The following is a 23,472-nucleotide window of genomic DNA, read 5'->3' on the forward strand; positions in this document are numbered from 1 at the left end:
ATTCGACAATCGAATCTGCACCGACCCATTTAAGCCCTCACTTCCACCCCATCTCCCTAACCCAATAACCCCTCCTAACCTTTTTGGACACAAGGGCAATTTAGCATGGCCAATCCACCTAACCCGCACGTCTTTGGACTGTGGGAGGAAACCGGAGCACCCGGAGGAAACCCATGCAGACACGGTGAGAACGTGCAGACTCCGCACAGACAGTGACCCAGCGGGGAATCGAACCTGGGACCCTGGCGCTGTGAAGCAACTGTGCTAACCACTGTGCTACTGTGCTGCCCATGCTACCGTGCTGCCGGTAGCTCGGTCCAACTGAGAGTGGGATGTGAGTCCACCCTCGCCCACCATCTTTCTAAACCTATTTGCGAAATACTCCGTGGGCATTGGGCTGTTCCATTTCCTCCGGCATCCCCACAATTCAAATGTTTTGCCTCCTGGATCAATCCTCTAGATCATTCACCTTGGCCTTCAACAATTTGTTTGTCTTGGCCACCGAAGATAGTTCCGATTGCAGTCAGGCAATCCAATCACAGTGGCTCGAGGGGGCTATTTCCATAGCTTTAAAATTGGCTCCATGGGCTTCCACGGTTTTGTTGGTTTTCTCCAGAGCCGCTCAGATCGGGGCCATGGCCTCTTCCATTGATTTCCGGAGGTCCTCTGACACAATCCGGCGATGATTTTCAAATTCCTTCGCCAAGGTACTCGAAAGCATCTCGGCTGTTAGTGGAGTGGCCGGAGCCCCAGAGGTTGGCAATGCCATTTTACCTGCCGACGAGCTCTTGCGAGGCCTTCGACTCTGTTGACGAGCCTCCGCTGTCCACCTTCTTTCCCCGGACTTTTCCGGAAATTTCAGTCATACAAGATCCTTATTCCATTAACTATGTGGGCTTTCAAAAGAAAACAACCCTTGATACTAAGAAAGTGAGGCAAAGCATACAGTACTCTACAGGAGCCACCTCTTGCATGTCTTCCCCCTACATTTCACCTCCGGGAATTATTTTAAAACAAAGTGGTCCAGTATCTTGGGTCGTGAGGCTGGAACACAGAAGAGTTGTTTAAAAACACCAAGACCATATTTGTTTACACTATGACTCAGAATCAGGAAACGTTTCAGAGTCGGAGTCCGAAAGCTAGTGACATCGAAACAAACCTGTTGGACTTTAAGACTGGTGTTGTAAGACTTCTTACTGTGCTCACCCAAGTCCAACGCCGGCATCTCCACATCATGGTTACAGATGATGGCAGAAGGCAATGCTGCTCCGGGCATTCACCAGGAAATGGTCCCTGTGTTTCCAGTTTTGCCTGTTGACTCTGCTGGGGGAGTGGAAGAGGAACATTCACGTTCAGATTCTCAACCTACCTCTTCACCTATGATTCCAGATCAACTGTTACAAGTTTCACCAGCGGTATTGCGAAGGTCACAATGCGATCACAAAGTCTTCTGTATCGTTGAGACATTACTTTCGTTGTATTGCTGTCCTGGTGGGGGATTGAAATTCAAGGGGGAAGCAATGTTACAGAGTGTGATTTTGAGTACAGGGTGTTCTTATAAACCTTTCTCCTATGTCATTGTTTTTCTGGCGTCTGTTGAGGGTTCTGAGCATGTGCGGGCTTTGGCCGGTTTTTCGTCTGCAGGAGGGTGACCTGTAAGCAAGACCTGTTTTACTAGAGCTCTTGTTTTCATAGTTATTACTGTTATCACTGTTCTGCTGAGTTACTGTTATTGTTAAACTTTATTAATTATTTATATAAAGAAATTCCTTCTTTTAATCAACACATTCGACTGCCTACTTTGTGGTATCGGTTACCACAGGCTGGATAGCTCCTATTCAGTTAGCACAGACACAATGACCTGAATAACCTCTTTCTCTGCTGTAAGTTAAAATGATTCTATAATTCAGGGACTGCACTAACCACCCCTTGAAAGGCCCCCAAAACCACTGCCTTGAACACAGTGATTAAGACAAGGGGCCTCCCATTTCTGTGGGCATGATTGGCCCCTCAGTGAAGGAGAGAAGGTGTTCAAATTCCAACCCCAAGTGATTAGTTATTGCCCACCATTGCCAATCTTTTTTTTCTAAATTTAGAGTACCCAATTTATTTTGTTCCATTTACGGGGCAATTTAGCGTGGCCAATCCACCTTCCCTGCACATCTTTTGGGTTGTGGGGGGAGGCGAAACCCACGCAAACACGGGGAGAATGTGCAAACTCCACACGGACAGTGACCCAGAGCCGGGATTGAACCTGGGACCTCGGAGCCGTGAGGCAGCAGTGCTAACCCACTGCACCACCGTGCTGCCCTTACCATTGCCAGTCTTGAGGTTCCAGATATCTGGGGCCTCGACAATTTCAAATCTGTTGAACAGACGTCACTGATATTTTGTTGGTTGGTCTGGTGAGAAGGTGGGTAAGTGTTTTTGAGGGCTATGGGGAGACATTGGGATTGAGGGAGAGGGTAAGTAGGTGGGTAAATGGGATTGAGGGATATAGGGAGATGTACAAGGCACACAGAGACCTGCATGTGTAAGGTCAGGAACCCAACAGATATTCACATACCTGAATTCAGAGGAAAACATTCAAATACTTACAGTGACACACAAACACTCTTAGGCACACACTTACAGACACACACTCTCAGGTACACACTCACAGAAACACTCACAGGTACACACTCACAGATACACACTCTCAGACACACACTCTCAGACACACTCACAGGCACACACTCAGGTACACACTCACACACACTCTCTCAGGTACACACTTACACACACAAACACACTCTCAGGTACACACTCACACACACTCAAGTACACACTCAAGCCACACACTCTCAGGTACACACTCAAGACACACACTCTCAGACACCCACTCACACACTCTCAGGTACACACTCATAGACACACACTCTCAGGCACACACTCATAGACACACACTCTCAGGTACACACTCACTGACACACACACTCACTGACACACACTCTTACTGACACACATACCCTCAGTGACACACACTCTCACTGACACACACACTCTCACTGACACACACACTCTTACTGACACACACACTCACTGACACACACACACTCACTGACACACTGTCAGGTACGCACTCACTGACACACACACACTCACTGACACACACTCTCAGGTACACACTCACTGACACACACTCTCAGGTACACACTCACTGACACACACTCTTACTGACACACACACTCACTGACACACATACCCTCACTGACACACAATATCAGGTACACACTCATTGACACACACTCTCAGATACACACTCACTGACACACACTCTCAGGCACACACTCTAAGGTATACACTCACAGCCAGACACTCTCACTGCTAGACACACACACACTCACTGACACACACTCTCAGATACACACTCTCAGGTACACACTCACTGACACACACTCTTAAGGTATACACTCACAGACACACACTCTCACTGCCACACACGCACTCACTGACTACAGACACTCTCACTGACATACACATACTCTGAGGTACACACTCACAGACACACACGCTCACTGATACACAACCTCTCACTGATACATACACACATATTCACTGACACACACTCTCAGGTTCACACTTACAGACACACACTCTCACTGACACACACTCTCGGTTATACACTCACACACACTCTCACTGACACACACACTCAAGACACACCATCACAGACACACACTCACTGACAGACACCCTCTCACTGATACACACACTTACTCACACACACACTCACTGACCCCCCCCCATTGGTACACACACTCAGGTGCACGCGCATTGACTGGCACCCTCACTGATACACACAATTACTCACACACACACTCTCAGGTGCACACTCACTGACACACACACTTACTGACACACTCTCAGGTACACACTCACTGACACACACACTCATTGGTACATCCACTCACTGACACCACTTTCAGGTACAAGCTCACTGACACCCACCCTCATTGGTAGACACACTCACTGACACATTTTCAGGTATACATTCACTGACACATATCCTCATTGGTACACACACACTCACTGACACATACACACACTGATACACTCACACTCACTGACACACACACTCATTGGTACATCCACTCACTGACACCACTTTCAGGTACAAGCTCACTGACACCCACCCTCATTGGTAGACACACTCACTGACACATTTTCAGGTACACATTCACTGACACATATCCTCATTGGTACACACACTCACTGACACATACACACACTGATACACTCACACTCACAGACACTCGGGTACACACTCACTGACAGACACCTTCACTGACACACACTTTCACTGACACACTATCATTGACACACACACACTCACTGACACACATACCCTCACTTACACACACACTCAGTGACACACACACACACTCACTGACACACTCTCAGGTACACACTCACTGACACACACCCTCACTGATACTCACACTCACAGACACACACTGACAGAAACCTCACTGACAGACACCCTCACTGATACACAGACCTACTGACACACATCGACTGACACACACTCTCAGGTACACACTCACTGACACACACCTTCATTGGTACACCCACTCACTGACACACACTCTCAGGTATACACTCACAGACACACACCCTCATTGATACACACACACTCACTGGCACACACACTCACTGACACACACTCAGGCACACACTCACTGACCGGCACCCTTACCGATACACACAATTACTCACACACACACTCTCAGGTGCACACTCACTGACACACACACTTACTGACACACACTTACTGACGAACTGTCAGATACACACTCACTGACACACACACTCATTGGTACATACACCCACCGACACCACTTTCAGGTACACACTCACTGACACACACCCTCATTGGTAGACACACTCACTGACACACACACTCACTAACACACACTTTCAGGTACACACTCACTGACACACACACTCACTGACACACACCCTCACTGGTAGACACGCTCACTGACACACACACTCACTGACACACACTTTCAGGTACACACTCACTGACACACACCCTCATTGGTACACACACTCTCAGGTACACACACACACTTACTGGCACATACTCTCAGGTACACACTCAGACACACACCCTCACTGACACACACCCTCAGGTACACACTCCCTCACTGACACACACACATTCACTGATACATACATACTCACTGACACACACATTCACTGACACACACACTCTCACTGACTCACATTCTTAGGTACACAGTCACAGGCACACACACTCTCACTGGCACACACACACACACACACTCAGATATACACACACTCTCAGACACACTTTCAGATACAGTCACACACAAACACACTGACAAAAACTCATTCTAAAACACACACATAAACTGACTGACACACTCACACTCTCACACACACTCAGATACACTCACACATTGGCACAAACTTACCTCTCACACAGAGACACACTCATTCTCACATACACTCATTCTCCCATACACTCACACAAACACGCACACACACATTCTTGGAAAAATTCACTAACATACACACTCTCCCATGAACACCCTTGACACACTCATGCTCGCACAAACATGCTCACACATACACACACATTCTTCCACACACTCACTAATGTGCACAGCCTCTCACATACACTCACTGACATACACACATTCTCACATACACCCCCTGACACACACACTCTCTCACATATACACTCACGGACACACATTCTCACATGTACTCTCATACACATACGCTCACATACACACACACTCCCACACTCGCATACACACACGCACACTCACTGCCACACCCAGCGTGACACACACAATAATGGACACACATACGTACACACACAAACTCATACTCACATACACACGACACTCACGCACTCACAAATGCACACAGAGCAACAGCTACACACACATTTCACACTAAACTCACTCATTCTCCCTCACATACACACTCACACCCACTCTCACACATACACTCATTCATATTCACACAGACATACTCCGCACACCCAACCTTCACACAAACACGCACACACAAAATCATGCACATGCACTCACTCACTCACACACACTCACACTGGCACGCACAACCACTCATACTGACACACACACAGACACACTCAAATAAACAGTCACATGCACATACACACTGACACACATAAACGTAAAGTCACTCACACACACATTGACTTGCATAGACTCTCACGCACGCACATATACGGACACACATTCATGTGCACAGACTCACACATGCATGCACACTCATGCACCCACACACACTCACGATCATTTATGCACACAGATGTACACTCATATGCACAGACTCTCACATTCATACACAATCACGCACACACTCATGCACACATACTCACAATCACGCATACACACTCAAAACACATGCACTCACTCATACAGAAACACACACAGGCACACATGTGCACAGTCATGCACACGTGCCTGCACAAACTCCCACACAATACTCCTTTCTCTATGATGTTTTAAAGAGTCTTGAACCCTCCACACAAAAATACCAGCACAGTTTTTAAACAGTGTGATAAGGTTTTTTTTATTGCATTTTATAATGCCATTGTCAATAATTAGTACTGGATACATGCAACTAAAACTACTGTACATTTGTTTAATGTCTGCTGTACAGACAAGGAATATCAGGTTACAAATATGCCAGAGATGTTACAGGATGAAAGGGTCGGGCAGTGACTGGCAGTGGGATGCTCACCATTCCCTCCAGCTCACAGACAGTAATGTCATCTTACAAATACCAATGCGAGCGAGAGAAAGAGAAAGAGGGAAAGGATCTGGGAGAGAGAAAAAAGGAGGAATAAACCAACAATCTCTTCGAATTAAACGGATGGTTGTCGACAGCTGTGAGCTGTAGTCTTTACTCTGCCTTAGCCTGAACTGCAATCAGACAAGATTTAAAAAATAAATATACAAAGTAAAAACGATTTAACTTGGTCTGTTGTTCTTTTGGTCTGAAGCTTTCATATCCACTTTGAACTGTGATGCTTGTTCACTCTCTACAAATAAGTCAGATGCCAAGCGATACCGTTTTACCAAGGCTGGCGTCAAACTGCAAACTACAACAGTGAGAAAACCTGTACAATGCATTTTTAAAATAATCATTTACACCTTGAACCAGGTTTACATTGGGTCTCACAGGAGGGGGTTGGAGAGGGAGGCTGACAAAGCCTTAAACATTTCCACAAGGGTAACCGCCCATTATTTGAAATTTCTTTACAATTTATTTTAAATGAGAGTTCTGCTGAATGGTTGCTCCATGATCCTGACAGGTCCTGCTTTGTGTTGTCAGCACTTTCTATTCTTAATTGACATTTCCATCATTCCCTTTTTTTTTCGTTGATAACAAACCGAATCCTGTTGACTGGCTAGTTCACTTCTGTTCATTGTCTAATTCAGTCAATATTTTAATCATCAGTCCTCCAATTATGCTTCGCGCACCCTTGTGAAAACATTAAAAGGCCAATGACCTCGCCTCCCCAGTTACATAATCCAATTCCCAGAATCCCAGACCTATAGGATTCAAGGTATTAAGATACAAGCAAATCGCTCCTGGTGGTGCGTCACACATCAAAGAAGTCATATAATATCCCAAACCCAGCTGTGGAATGCAACTTTTTAGAGAAAACAAAAATACATTGAGCAAAAAATTTTCCAAGCTATGAATCTTTTGTCCATTGTGACCAAGTCTTTGTATTGAGGTTCACAAAAAGTCTGTGGGCCTGTGGTCTCTTGCAGTGACTGGAGCACTCAGCACTTGCCCCCAGATCACGAGAACAGGGCATTACCACCTCGGAGTGGAGCACTTGTTGAGAGCTCCTTGCGTGGCCTTGCCTCCATTTTGTGTACTGACCTGGGTGCCATGCATCAACTTGGGCATCAGCTGCAAGAGGAACTTTTACAAATCCAACAAAACTGGGTTTTATTCCCGGGTTTTTGGTGATTTGATGAAAGTTGTGGCAAAGAAACCTAATGAGAGCTTCCATTTATTTTTTGTCCTTTGCTACGTTTTGGATTCAGGTTCTTTGGGTAACACACATCAATCAACAATGTCATCGAGGGCAATCCTTGGGAGAGACAGCATCCTTTCACAAGAGTGGGAAATAATATGTGCATTTGATGCCAATTTTTTTTACTGCTTCCCATTCTGATGGTCATGCAGTCTTACTTTACAACCATGGAGGCATGGAGCAATTGATCTGGGGCCATTTTCCGAGCTGGTTTCTCCCACTTCTGTGCAGGCCGTGACTGCGACTTACCGCTGACCAGGGATGGTGCCGGGCTCTTTCTGCACCTTGTAAGCCAAATATTACCGGCATCGTGACACCAGCATTCTCCTTGCAATTGTGTTGAGACAGTGTAAGAGAATTCTGAAGTCAAATCGGAATTGGGAATTTGGGAAAGGATTCTGTATCTTTGGCGGAACCTCTCTCAAACACTGGAGAGTTTATTGCAAAAACGGCAACCTGGTCCCTTAGAGCTGTGACATCGCTCCCTTGGCCAGAGGAAATGAAAGATAAATTCATCTGGATTGGGCATGCAAAATGGGCAACAATGAACTGGCAGCAAACGTTCTACAAATTTATACCCCAATATGTTTCTGATTGTATTTCACAGTAACCAGAACAATCCTCCCTCCTTCCTGGTATTCACACCAGGGCAGTGCACTGACAATCCCCCACCTTCAGGACTCTCCAGGTTCAATTAAACTGTCCACATTTTCAATGTCATACATCCTCTTTTCCATCTCCTTCCCTCCCTGGCTTTCAGCTTGAGGCAGTGGAAAGGACTAACAAACCCTCAACAACTCTTAAAGCACACAGGGCAGGTAAGGGGAGGGGAGTGAAATCGCCTTCTGCGATGTTAGCAAAGGGGTCCTTAATTCACTGAATCCGAGATCTTGCATTCACTGGAACAACAAAGACCTATTTTAAAGGGGTTTTATTTCAAACACTGAATGTAGCAAAAAGATTTTCATTTCATGAATCCCTGGTGCCCTTTCACACTAATGTGGCAAAGTGTAATTACATACCTTTCAATTTAAAAACATTTGTGCAAGGTTTTCCTTTGGAAATGCATATTTTCAGCTGCTTTAGATGAGGGATAAAAAGAGATTCTAACATAGAAATGGCGAGTATTTGAAGCGAATATCTGAACACAGAAGGAATATCCCTCCTGTCATTTAATTTTTGGTCCTATATATCATTTTTTTAAAAATGCTTTTCTTTTGAGGTAAAACACATGATGAATACAGGAATAATTCAAAAAAAATAATTAAAAAACCTCGCATTTGAGAGAATTAACCTAACACACTGAATAGGGAAGTATCAAAATTATTCTAACTAAGATAAATATACAAACATTACCTAAACCACTTATTTTTAAACCTACGTGTTTCCGCCCCCCTCCCCCCCCCTCCCCCCCGCAGAAGTTAATAACATCAACTTAGATGCCATATGGAGTAACAAAGCAGTCAAAAAAAATAAGTTTAACTATCCAGCTATATAATCTGCCGCAAGCTAGGCCAGAAAGGAAGCACACACAGAGAGCAGAATAAGCAAATCTAAAATCAAGAGCAAAGCTTAAAGCCGTACAATACGTAAACAAGTGGAGGAACAACTCGGGTTCTTCAGAGCAAGCAACTTACAGAATATACATCGATACATAAAATATCGCAATAAACAACTCGCCGCCCTTCTTTAATGTCTTTTTTGACTAGGTAACTAATATTCATATTATGCATTTTTAAAACTTTTTTTTTTGCTTTTCTTTTTACAGCATTTGTTCCTTATTTATTTATTGAAAGTTCAGTCCTTGAGGTCTCCAGATCCTTCCTTCGAAACGCGGAAGAAAAAGAAAATTAAGAGCTCTATTATTTTTCAAAACCAGAAACCAATTGCAGACGTGTCACTGCTGGGTTTGTGCAGCGACAGCTTCAAGCGTTTATTAAATTGGGTTGCTTTCCCATCCTCACCCTGCCTCAATTCCATAGGATTTGCCAATTCCTGGGAAAACAAATATCTTTCATCCTACTTGGTTGCGGTTGGAGGTGCTGACGCTCATCCTTGCTTAGACCATGTGCACCTCACACAGAATATCTTTGTGAAATAGAGCTTCAACAACAAAGCCAATATTCCCCACTTTCAATGAGGTGGGTTGCTGTCGGGGTGGGAGAGAACAGGGGGGTTTGCTGCCACTTTTGTTATCGCCATTTAACTGTGGCGTCAGCTTGTCAAAAAACTAATAATTACATGTTTTACAGAGTCAAAATATGTGGGATAATAGAATACAAAGTACGGTACAGCACAGGCTAGATTCAAACTAAAGCTCTCCCCGCGCTGTACCCATCAAACACTCCCAGGACAGGTACAGCACAGGGTTAGATACAGAGTAAAGCTCCCTCTACACTGTCCCCATCAAACACTCCCAGGACAGGTGCAGCACGGGGTTAGATACAGAGTAAACTCCCTCTACACTGTCCCCATCAAACACTCCCAGGACAGGTACAGCACTGGGTTAGATACAGAGTAAAGCTCCCTCTACATTGTCCCCATCAAACACTCCCAGGGCAGGTACAGCACGGAGTTAGATACAGAGTAAAGCCTCCTCTACACTGTCCCCATCAAACACTCCCAGGACAGTTACAGCACTGGGTTAGATACAGAGTAAATCTCCCTCTACACTGTCCCCATCAAACACTCCCAGGACAGGTACAGCACTGGGTTAGATACAGAGTAAAGCTCTCCCCGCACTGTACCCATCAAACACTCCCAGGACAGGTGCAGCACGGGGTTAGATACAGAGTAAATCTCCCTCTACACTGTCCCCATCAAACACTCCCACAGCAGGTACAGCATGGGGTAGATACAGAGTAAAGTTCCCTCTACACTGCTCCCGTCAAACACTCTCAGGACAAGTACAGTAGAGGGTTAGATACAGAGTTAAACTGTCTGTACAGAGCACCAACAATACTAAGACCTTCAGAAAAATGCCGATCAAATTCTGATGCCACTATTTCCCACAAGTACAGCCTCTCTTGTGGCTCTGTTTGAATGAGATTGCTGGTTGAGTGCTAGTGCTGGTTTCTGTTCAAATACAGGAAATATTGCATTGTGCCACTTTTTTCCCCAACCACGGCAGACTGTGTTACCATGACAGCTATGGGGCCAGGTTAATAAAAGCTTGAAGTTAAAGAAAAGGACAAAGAGATATTGTTGGAATAGTCAATTCAAACCCAGCAGTGAAGAAGATTCTCCTTTCAGCTCGGAACCAGCTCCAGCAGAAAGCTAGTTATCGCTGCTCAGACAATGGTATGTGCACTATATGGTATTTCATTAAACTCACATCTTTGCCCTGTGTGGATTCTGTTCACAAAACCCAAAAGAACAAGAATCACAAAGTCGGGACTCCTACGATGGTAGGAACTCAAGATTCATTTAAATAAGAACGGAGTAAAATCAGAGACACTTACACACAATTTGAACAACTTTTCCCGAGTTACATTGGTGCCGGCAAGTGCATCCTGTCCTTTAGTAAAATTCTCACCATCGTAAAGGTTTATTTTTGCTGAGGTACATGTTAGTAATAATATGTTCATTTCATGGACCTTTGGGTGTATAAGCCATCCCAAGGGACATACTATTACCATAAGTGCAGGAGGAAGAAATGGGGCACGAGATACATTCACTGTCCGCTGAAGTCTACAAGAGGTCAAATGGTCTGACAACAGTGTTTGAAACATTGAACCAGCTTCTCATTTGGGATTATGTATATTTATGCAGCAGGGTTGCTCTGTTCCTCATTGATGTACCTGAAGCTTTCACTAAATCCCCAACAGTCCGACATCCCCAGAGTAGTACAATACGTGCCAGGTCATGGGTGAAAACAAACTCAAATCAGTACCAACAACGGTCCGATCTCAATATTCCTTCAAAGTCCAGGAGGAACATTAAAGAGGGAAGAGATGTGGGCCAATCTGTTCCATAATGAACCAAGATAAAAATAAAGTGAAGCAATAGGGTCACAGCAGGGGATACATGACCAAATGTGGCCTGCTAAAACTCTCATCCGGGGCCTTGATCAATTAGCTTCAATTCCTGTGCTAAATGATTTGATTTTCACTTTTTCTTTTGGAAGTTCACATCCTAAAGCATTAATGTTCTTGACTCTGTAAGATCGGGGGGAAAAATCTCCAGCAACATGTGAACCACCAGGATGCTACAGAGAATTCCTGATCCTTGAAGATTCTTGTATTTGGTGTTCTCAAAACATTTGGCTGACGCTCAATAAACTCTGTTGCCTTCTTTGGATTTTTGGTTGTATGTCCGAAGTAATTCTGAGGTTGAGGTTATTATCAACAACAACAACAACAAAAAATCATATTAAATCCTATTCCTAATTGCGATGAGACCAATTTCTGGCCACAGATTACAAGGAGGTAGTAGCAGTGTTTCTGACATGAAATATTCTGGAAAGGTTAGCATAGCTCTCACTGCATTCTCGCTTTGGGCCAATCTGATAATAAAGATAAGAGCAAGGACAGTTCTGGGGGAATTAATAGAGGCATAGAAAATCTACAAGGTTTAGCCAGAGTGAATGGTTAAAAACAGTTTGTACTGGCTGGTGGGTTGGAACAATGACTGAACATTACCATAGGATTAATGAACAAAGAATTTAAATAAATATCTTTACACAGGGAGTTACTGGTTCAGGGAATGATTCACCACACGCGATGACTTGAGACAGAGACTGGAACATCATCTAAAACGGAAATTGGACGAGTATCGAAAAAGGAGGAAAATTTTAAAAATGCTGAGGAAAACTGGAATCCGCAATTGCCGACTTTTGGGTTGGGTGGAGAGTCCACTTTTTGAGGCACAGAGTCTGGAAAAGATAAACCAGACCAGCACGCTCAGGAATTACACAACTGGAAATGTTTTATTCCAGAAGAGGGAGAAAGCCTCATAAAAACCATAACAAATAACTCCAATCTGAATTGATCCTGAAACCTTTGCCATTCTTTAGTTAGATTAAGTGTTCCATTGGTAATGCAGGCAAACCATAACCTTTGGGATAGAGTGCTGAGGGCACATGGGAAGGAACAGGGAGAGAAAGCCAAGGTGAAATGGGTCTTTTGGCAGAAATAAGTGCTATTTTAATTGTGCTACAACACGTTCATTTTTATTGAGTGTGGAACACGGGGAATAAGGATTTTGCTGGTACCGACTGTGGCCATTTATTCGACAATTCCTTGATAGACTAGTAAACAATCGCCTGATGCACAACTCATGAGAAAACACCATCACTTGGTTAAAAGAGAAAGAACACATTTCGTTGACCATTCAAAAGCATGAGATTGGACCTTGGTTCCACCAGTTAAATATAGGGCTGCACAGCACGGATTTGTTCTCCAATTCAAGCAACTTTGGTCTTACGATCAGCATTAAGAAAACTGAAATACCAGCCTGCTCCAAGAAAGCCCTATCTTGAGCCCTGGGTTTCAGTCCATGACCAGGACACGTCAAGAGTGAGTAAGTTCGCTTATCGCGTCAGCACATTCTCTGTTGATGACGAGATACATGCAAGAATTGTCAAAGCAAGTGTAGCTTTCGGCGGACTTTGAACATCAGTCTGGAAATGGGGAAGAATAAGACTGCCTCCCAAACTGAAACTCTATGCAGCGACAGTTTTGCTCACTCTACTCTGCATGACTTGGACTGTGTACCGGCGTCATGCAAAGAAGATCAATAACTCTCACTTGAGCCGCCTTCGGAAGCTTCTGGAGATCAGATGGCAGGCAGGACAAAATATCAGACATATTTTGTCACCCGAACTGGCATCCACACCATATCGAGGCAGTCATGTAGGGCTGGTCACATTGGTCACATAGTCAGACTGGCTGACAATCACTCAGCAAGGTAAATCTTCTATGGAGTGCTCGAGTCTGGGGTGCACTCTCATGGCAGTCAATGGAAGCAATACACAGGCCTCACTTTGGACTTCGAACCCTGAGAGAAGCTTGCACAGAATTGCTACATCTGGCACAGCCAAATAAAGAATGGCGCTGCCTCCTTCGTAAGTAAGGGCATTTCAGCACAGAATCATAGAAACACTACAGTGCAGAAGAAGGAGGCCATTCAGCCCTTTATGTCTGCAGCAACCCTCTGAAAGAGCACCCTTTCTAGGCCCACTGCCCTGCTCTAACCCCGTAACCACACTTAACCTGCACATCTTTGGAGAATGTGCAAACTCCACATAGGCAGTCGCCCAAGGCCGAAATCGAACCCGTGTCCCTGGCGCTGTGAGACAGCAGTGCTAACCACTGTACCACCATGCCAAGCAGAGAGAAAACACAAAAAGAGGAAATCCAGAGTCAACAACTCATTCAAAACTCAATCGTCTAGAGTATATGTCCTCTTTGCAACAGAACCTTCAGAGTGCAGATCGGCCTTAGTAGTCACCTAATTGCCCACTGGAATCCTACCAAACACTGCAGCTAATGAACATTGTCACCTTCACAAACAAGAAAGATATGGCTGGGTGCATGGTTTCTTGGGCTAAATGTTACAAACAATTAAACCAAAGCCTTGGGCTCAGGTTCTAATGTGAAATATTGAAGGTTATTAAGTTTTTGTGGAAAGGTCACTGGTGAGATTGTGAAATGGACGATTGTAAATTGGTGGTCAATTTCATGTGTAATGAACCCAATTGAAAAGGAAAAGATTGAAGAAAAGTTTGATTCACTATCGCCATTCTGAACATTCAACAAAGAGGTCGATTCCCCCTTGCCTGGCTTTCATTCATCTAAAAATGAATTATTAGATTGTGCTAGATTAAATTTCTTGTAGCCAACTAATTCTGCTTGGATTTATTTACATGTACTTCAGGTGAGGTGTGAGTGACTGCCCTTTACATTAAAGCACCATTTGACATCAAGGAGCCCCAGCAAAACTGGAGTCAATGGGAATCAGGGGGAAATTCTTTGCTGGTTAGAGTCATAGCTGGCACAAAGGAAGATTGCTTGTGGTTGTTGAACGTCAATCATCTCAGTCCTGCGACGTCACTGCAAGAGTTCCTCAGGGTAGTGTCCTAGGCGCAACCATCTTCAGCTGCTTCATCGGTGACCTTTCCTATATCATAAGGTCAGAAGCGGGGATGTCCGCTGATGAATGCAAAATGTGCAGCACCATTTGTGACTCCTCAGATACTGAAGCAGTCCTGGTCTATAAGCAGTAAGATCTGGACAACATTCATGCTCGGGCTGATGAGTGGCAAGGAATATTCGCATCACACAAGTTCCTGGCAATGACCATCTCCAACAAGAGCGAATCCAATCATTGCCTCTTGACATCCAATAGCATAACCATCCCCAAAACCCCTACTATCAACATCCTGGGGGTTACCAGAAACCAGAAACAAACTGGACTAGCCATATGAATACTGTGGCTACAAGAGCAGGTCAGAGGCTGGGAATTCTGTGGAGAGTAACTCACCTCCTGACTCCTCAAAGTCTGTCCATCACCAAGAAGGCTAAATTCAGGAGTGTGATAAAATGCTCTCCACAGCTCCAACAACACTCAAGAAGCCCGACACCATCCAGGATGAAGCAGCCAGCTTAACTGCCCCCCCCCCGTCTACCACATTCATTCCCTCAACCACCAACATACAGTGGCAGCCACGTGCACCATCTACTTGAAAGGCAAGGGCAGCAGGCACATGGGAACACCACCACCTGCAAGTCCCCCTCCAAGCCACCCACCATCCTGACTTTGAAATATATCACCGTTCCTTCAGTAACGCTGGGTCAAAATCCAGGAGGAGCCCCCGCCCTAACAGCACTGTGCGTGTACCTACACCACATGGACTGCAGCGGTTTAAGCAGGCAGCTCACCACCGCCTTCTCGAGGGCAGTTAGGGAAGGGCACCCACATCTCGTGATAGAATAAAAAAAGAATTTTAAAAAGACTTGATGTACCTAAACATTGGAGAGAAAATTATCCTGTTCCTTCTTTCTCTTACCCCGCACCCCCGATCTAAATTGCTGAATGACGCCAATTACGGTGATTAGTGCCTGCTGAAATTATTATTTTTCATCTCATCTTTCCCTTTTCAGGGTTTTGCTTCCTTCCAAACAATGCACGTCAACACAAAATGTAACCAAGTCAGAGGCATCATAAATAATAAAATCTTAAAACTTTGGATCAGAATTATAACTTAGCCAAGAACAGAAAACAGAAGCTTAACTTTGGAATAAATAATGAACGATTCTAATTCTGAATGTATTGTTTCTTTGGAACAAGCCTCAAAACTTGGTTAGCTCCTAACTGAGGGACAAGAAATAAATCCATGTTTGATTCAATTAAAGTCACTGCCCCTCGGTGTGGATCAGCCACATGTTTTCTGATTGGCACCACATGAGGGCTTTAAGCTGCTACCTCGAACTGAAAAGTTTTATCCACGCATTGTCCTAGCTCTGTATCCATTCACTTTGAGACTGGCGACTGGAAATGGAAGCACGGGTGTTAGTCAGAGTTAGAGAGATAGCTGTTCACCTCGGATACCTGGTCTCAAGTTGAACAGGGGTGCGGGCTGCGATTTCCCTAAGACTTGTGTTTAATGATCAGCCCCTACGCCTTATTCATGAGAGGACTCAGGCGAGTAGATAGATACTTTTACCAGTTAAAGGAAAATAATTATCTTTGGTCAATTGCAAAATAAAATTTTAAAAGTGGAAAAGATACAAATTGAGCAGTTTCTTCACTCAGAATGAGAGCAGATGTGGGGGATCTAAGTGCTGGAGAGATCCTGGGGGTAAGTTTAACCTGATTCATGCAGCTGGGAGCAACGGGCACTAATCACCCCCCCCCCTCCCTATTTTCCTCCCTGTCCAATTTTACTTCACGGTGACTTCAATAGAATATATAACGTCAGATATAACGCAGGATGCCAATCAGATTCCGCTAAGGGCAGGTTAAAATTCCTTCCTCTGTGTACCGGGCGTTTATGTGAGTCTATTGAGAATATAAGGACTGACATCCGTCCACCAGCAAAACTTGAAAACTGAAATTAAGCTGCAGGACAGCCCCAAGGGGCCGAATGGCCTTTGTCCTGCTGCTGTTTCCCAACACTCGGGTAAAATTTAGAAAACTAGAGTGTAGCCGAGCTCCAATGGGTTGTTGGTTGGACGTAAATCCACAACTTCCGGAATCCTCGTTCTTTACCCAGTTCTCCCTCTCATAGTCTGATTCATCTTCCAAAGCATGGGCTACTGGCTAGGGCCACTCCCAAGAATCAATCCTGAAATCCTGCACTGGTGTAAAACCACTTAAACCTGATCTAGGGATTCTGACTCCCAACAATTTTCTACTTTTCTGAATCGCCACTGACGATTCAGGGCCAGGCCACGACAAAACGGATTAACCTGCTCCTGAATTTCATCAAAGTTTAACAAACACTTTCAAGGTGGATTGTAAAACTGATGTCCCACTTGTTCTCGTAGGTTTCCAACCTGCTAAATTAGGCTAAAAACTCTCAACGTCTCTGAATATCAAAGGGCAACAAAGAAAATCTGCAAATTCTCAAAAAGACAATAACAAACAAGGCATCATGTGACTGGGATACTTGAGGATCCCGAAATTCTGCGACATTGTTTCAAAAAAATGTTAATTATCACATGAAAAAAAATCAAGATATTTCAACGTGTGCCAGGTTAGTTATAATCTTTTATGGTTTTCAGGATTATGAAGGCTTGTGATGTGTAATATATCAGGTTTGATAATTAATTAGTGGTCATTACATTATTCATGATTCCACTTTCAACGATATAAATGACCTTTTTTACTCAGTAATGGTGTTGTCGTGGAAACTCTAATGCCTCATAATATTTCAATTTTTCCCTCCTTGTTTCAAAATGTCATCGAGACAATTAATCTTTAACTGCCTTCACCTGAGGAAAAAGAATCACGTGATTTATAGCTTGTGCCTTCAGAGTTTTATTGGATCCTGTACAACTGGAGAACTCCAATTGGTGATCCAGGGGCCCCCCCATGTAGACTTCAATCCTGCCAATCTGGCCTCCATAATTCAGCCTCAGTTATATTCATGTTTCTTATTCCTGTTAAGATTTTCTGGAGCCTGGAAGTTTGGAAAAGGTTGTTCTTAGCACTGTACAACCAGAGTATGTTAGTAACAACAATGTAAGATTCCTGTGAATTAATAGGAGCAGGCATGAACAGCCGGAAGATCTCGCCCAATATCTCACCAATTGCTCCATACGGAGCCTCTGACCAGCCCACATACAAAGATGGAAGTTTACGCTTGAAGAGGGGTGGTGCCCTCAAACCTACAGGTTGACTGTGAATCTCTGATGACCCATCAACAAGCCTCCTGCTCACTGCAGAGACCTGGTCTTGTTAGTGGTTGATTTGGAAAGATGGGGAGAGCAAAACACAAGTTGACTAATATTGAGGCAGGTTCCTGTTCATGTGCCATTGACTGATTACAAGAATGATCAGTGACCTCGCTGATCTTGACCATAACAAATATCTGGAGATGACAGTGGCGATCGATTGTGTAATCACCTCAAAACTGCATTGAAGTCGAGGTTAAGATTTCACTACCGTTTGCCAGGACTAACCTTACTGAAATTGAAATATCAGAAACTTGGCAAAATTCATTCCCTGTGAAATGGTATACTGGCAAGCAGTTTCTCTCTCTCTTCCTCCGATATTTTGTTGTCTCTCTTTCCTAATCTTTCAGTTCCTTCCTGAAAGGAAACTAAGACACAGAGAACAACTGTGTTGAATTTTCTGACCACTAGCTGTGAATTTCCAGGAAACCTAGACAGTTGTATAATCTTTCATTGAGAGCTCAAACCTTAAGTAGATTTTTGCTCGCGTTGCCTCTCACAGAAATGTTACAAGATTCCTCCCTATGGAATGCCAGCCATCTGCTGAAGTGCACACACTCTGCTTACAAATTTGCTGCTTGGCCAGGGAAATAAAACTCTTGGACCCGGGCTGCATTTGGTTCGATTTCTGTTCAGATAATCTTGTTCCCCCAAATCATTTTCTCAACAGAGAGAGGGGTGCCAAGTGCCAATTCTGACAATGCCGCACAGGCCGGAAACATGTGGAGCTGAGATTCTCAGACGAGGAAAAGGTGGACCTTTTGTTGTTAGGAGGATCACTCACACAGTGGGTGATGAGGACCCACAGGATGTGATTTATGGCCAAAGAGTGTGGTTAATTGCCATGTTTCATAGTTTGCAGTCAATGCCATGGGTCACATTCTGTCTGGCAAGATGTACCCTGGTTTGGATATAACAAGGAGGTCATTCAGATTACAATCAGTTACATTCATTTTAAACTAAGACTCTACCGCTGTATTTGGATTGTAGGCATTCCATCCAGTTTTAAACTGGACAGTTTAGTTTGGGGGTTCTATGCACCATGATAGCAGCAATTGAAAACTGAAACTTTGATTTTGTGCGTGGGTAGATTATTTTGAAGAGACAAATGAATTAGATCTTCACAATTAAGTGGACTGGTTTTGTATATCTTGATCATAATGGAGAAAACTCCGTAGCAGATACCTATCCTTATCTAGGCTCCCTATCCCCTGTCCTTACCATTATTCCGCCTCATTGTGTTCAAAGTCTAGAAACAGTGACAACCTCTAACCCTGTGGTGATTTTGGCAACACAAAACATTTTCTTCATTCCTATTCCCAATCACAACATGGACCGTCTGAAAAATACACCTCACCGAGATGACATTTCTATGCCTTGTTCACACTGTGTCAGGTCACAGAGAAATACTGTAAATATATCAAATTTCTTTTTGGTAACAGAAATTGCACTGCGCATTGTGTTAATTAAAAAAAGAACATTATTTCAAAGCAATGAAAAGAATAAGTGAACACTGTCTGAGTGACTGATGTGATTTGGTTTTGTCAGGGTCCTATTGCAGAGAAACTCTCTCTATTTCTTTCTCGTTCTCGTGCTGGGTTTGTTGAGGCTGCTTTGAAAACCTGTCACAAAAAAACTAAGAGCCGGTCTCGGGTTCCCTTCCATCACCTCCGCCCACACCCCACCATCCCCACCCCTTCCAACCTCTCTCTCCCATCCTCTCATCGTATCATAGAAATTTACAGCATAGAAAGAGGCCATTTGACCTTTTGTTTCCTTTCCCTTGAGCTCTCCTCTGCCCACCCTATAGCCTTCTGATCTCCCCTTGCCTTCCTCCCCCTCCCCCGCTCCTCCCTCTCCCCTTCTGCCCCAGAAGTGCTGTCTGCTTGCTGCCACTTTGTTGAAATGTCCATTCAGCATCGGTGAGTCTCCGCGAAGAGCGTCAACACCAAGAGTCACTGAAAAGTGATCAGCATTTGCAATCCTCGATTCCTACTCCTCCCTCCCCCCACCCCTTCAAAAGCCAATGAGGGAAAATATTTTCTGACACAAAGCAGAATTTCAGTCAGCGTGGATGGAAGGTTTACCAAAGCAGCCCAAACAGAACCAACGAGAAATACGCCTTTTGTTCGAAGCTTCACATTTCTTTTAAAGTATATTTATATGCTGTCCTTAGACCCTTGATGGGTTAGCTTCATGGAAAATGTCTGTGCTTAGCTTTAAAATCTGACGCCTATAAGAAGTCAACACCTGACTACTTGGCTGTCTAACCATTTTCTCCACAGTTGTACCTTTGATTAGGTCTCCGTCAACATTATCTAGTCTTCAGTCATTTACAATACAAAGCTTAAGTGAGAAAGATTTAAAAGGCTGGCCCTTTCCTCGTCCCTCCCCATCCCAATCCCCTCCCCATTCCATTCCCCAGTCCCAGTTATAAACACAAAAACTAAAACAGCAATGGGAGTTTAAAGACAAGTTAACACTGTCCTGGATAGATCTCTCATTTGGATCTCCTCAGATGCCAAGACCAGTGAGGGGCATCTGATACCCCAGGAGCAGTTCCGCAGTTGCCCTCTGCTTAAATACAATGTGCCTGTTGAGCTATCTACAGCATTGGATAGAAAAATTTCAAATTGAGGTACCTTTAAAGCAGGTCGAAAAAGTCTGTTTGGGGCCCTAACAGTGAATAAGTGACTTATTCACATTGCAGGTCTGTGCGACTACCCGGCAGTCAGAAGACTAATAACCATCGCTGTGTTAATGACAAAACATTTGGAAAGAAAAGTAATAAAATGGTCAACAGCTTTGCTTTGATAAGTTGGAGCCATTCAATCTACACCCAACAAGTTAGTTTGTGTTCCAAGGCTCCATTATTAATGGACAATCAAAGCTGCCATTGGAGTCTTCAAGTATCTGTCGGTGTTTGAAGAGAACTTGCTCCTTGCTTTGATCACTTAGTCCAGTGAGTCAGGCCCAGGAGATGCTGTTGTGATGGATATGCAAGTATGAGGTCTGACCCTGTTTTCTTTTTTGTTTGTTTTTTCATAACTTGAAGTGCTCGAGTTATTCCAATTCCTCTGCTGTTAGCTCCTCCTCCATCTCTCTAGCTTCCTGCATTTCCGAATTCACATTGGCTGTGGCGATAATTGAGATGGATGGATCGTCCTCCTCCAATTCTGCAGGTTCCTCCTTGATGTGCACTTGGTGTCTACATAGAAATTAATAAGCACATTGGCATTTAACAACAGACTGGAGAATACTTCCAACTTTCTATGCTATTTAACATGCTTTCCATTGACTTATAACTAGATTATGAAAGGGGATCAGCTCTTGCAATGGGTAATTGCATCAGCAAATCATGAAAGAGAGATTCTTGACCTTAGTCGAGTCAGCAGTGTGGACCAGGGAGCCTCAGGCTAAGACACAGAGAAAATACCAAGAATCCCATTCCACATTGTCTTTGTCCGGAAAGGTTATATGCAGGTCACTCCCAACACTCTGCCAACACTCAAGTGATTGGGTGAGATGCTGGACTATAGAAGATGGTTGGCATCTTCATCAATGAGAACAATCCTCAGCATCAAGCAGTACCTTCAGGAGAGCAGTGGAGAAAATTAGGTTGAACAAAGACAGACTCCAGGATGTGGAGTCATATCTTTTTTTTTCTCCCCCTCGTTCCCACCCACTCTCCCCCTTCGTTCACACCCCCTCTCCCACCCTCGTTCCCACCCCCTCTCTCCCCCTCCCTCCCTCACACCCCCTCTTTCCCCCTCCCTCCCTCCCTCCCACCCCCCTCGTTCCCACCCACCCTCCCCCCCCTCGTTCCCACCCCCTCTCTCCCTCTCCCCCTCCCTCCCTCCCACCCCCTCTTTCCCCCTCCCTCCCTCCCACCCCCTCTCTCCCTCCCACCCCCTCTCCCACCCTCTCTCCCCCCACCCCCCTCATTCCCACCCACCCCCCCTCCCCCTCGTTCCCACCCCTCTCTCCCCCTCCCTCCCTCCCATCCCCTCCTTCCACCTCCCTGCCTCCCACCCCCTCTTTCCCCCTCCCTCCCTCCCACCCCTTCTTTCCCCCTCCCTCGCTCCCACCCCCTCTCCCACCCTCTCTCCCCCACTCCCACCCCCCTCATTCCCACCCACCCCCCCTCCCCCTCGTTCCCACCCCCTCTCTCCCTCCCACCCCCTCTTTCCCCCTCCCTCCCTTCCACCCCCTCTTTCCCCCTCCCTCCCTTCCACCCCCTCTTTCCCCCTCCCTCCCTCCCACCCCTTCTTTCCCCCTCCCTCGCTCCCACCCCCTCTCCCACCCTCTCTCCCCCACTCCCACCCCCCTCATTCCCACCCACCCCCCCTCCCCCTCGTTCCCACCCCCTCTCTCCCTCCCACCCCCTCTTTCCCCCTCCCTCCCTTCCACCCCCTCTTTCCCCCTCCCTCCCTTCCACCCCCTCTCTCCCCCTCCCTCCCACCCTCTCCGTGGAGTCATATCTATTCAGAGCTAATGATGTGCTCCAGTGCTGCATTTCCACCTCTGCAAAACTGGAACCTATTGCTCTGAACGCTCGGTGTTTGTTATTAGTCATTGACCAATCAATAACTTCAATTTTCACCTTCAGCCATGCAAAGACCCAGTCATCTTTCACAAGTTAAACCAGGTGATATGATGACTATAGCAGTGCCCCACTCACAACAGTGACCAACACGGAGCATGGAGACACAATTCCTCTCACGGCCCATGTACACTTTCCATTCTCATCTACTAATTTCCTGAGTGGAGGTTCTGTCTGCATGTTCGCCTCACTCTCAGTGGGAATCTGGTTAACCTCCACCAAGTTTGTTTATTGTTATACGCAATCTTAATTATCCTCAAACATCCCCAGTTCAGGTACAGTACGCACAGCAAAAACTCCCATTACTTTGGCCAACCTCCGAAGAATTCCCATTAGGAAGTGTACTGTGATGGTCCAAACGCTTCACCTCT

The 23,472-nt window shown here is 45.0% G+C and overlaps 1 protein-coding gene across 5 annotated transcripts in view; it reads right to left on the reverse strand.

The window, feature by feature from the left end:
* Positions 1-6,599: 6,599 nt before the first annotated feature.
* Positions 6,600-23,472, reverse strand: part of foxp4 (forkhead box P4) — a 620,454-nt gene continuing 603,581 nt past the window's right edge. For all 5 annotated transcript variants that reach the window (XM_072480228.1, XM_072480226.1, XM_072480225.1 and 2 more), the window contains one exon: positions 6,600-21,706. In XM_072480228.1, the coding sequence (XP_072336329.1) occupies positions 21,562-21,706 (145 nt within the window). In that variant the 3' untranslated portion in view covers positions 6,600-21,561. The remainder of the gene's footprint in view (positions 21,707-23,472) is intronic.

Source organism: Scyliorhinus torazame, chromosome 17 (genome assembly GCF_047496885.1).
Source record: "Scyliorhinus torazame isolate Kashiwa2021f chromosome 17, sScyTor2.1, whole genome shotgun sequence".
Taxonomy (NCBI): domain Eukaryota; kingdom Metazoa; phylum Chordata; class Chondrichthyes; order Carcharhiniformes; family Scyliorhinidae; genus Scyliorhinus; species Scyliorhinus torazame.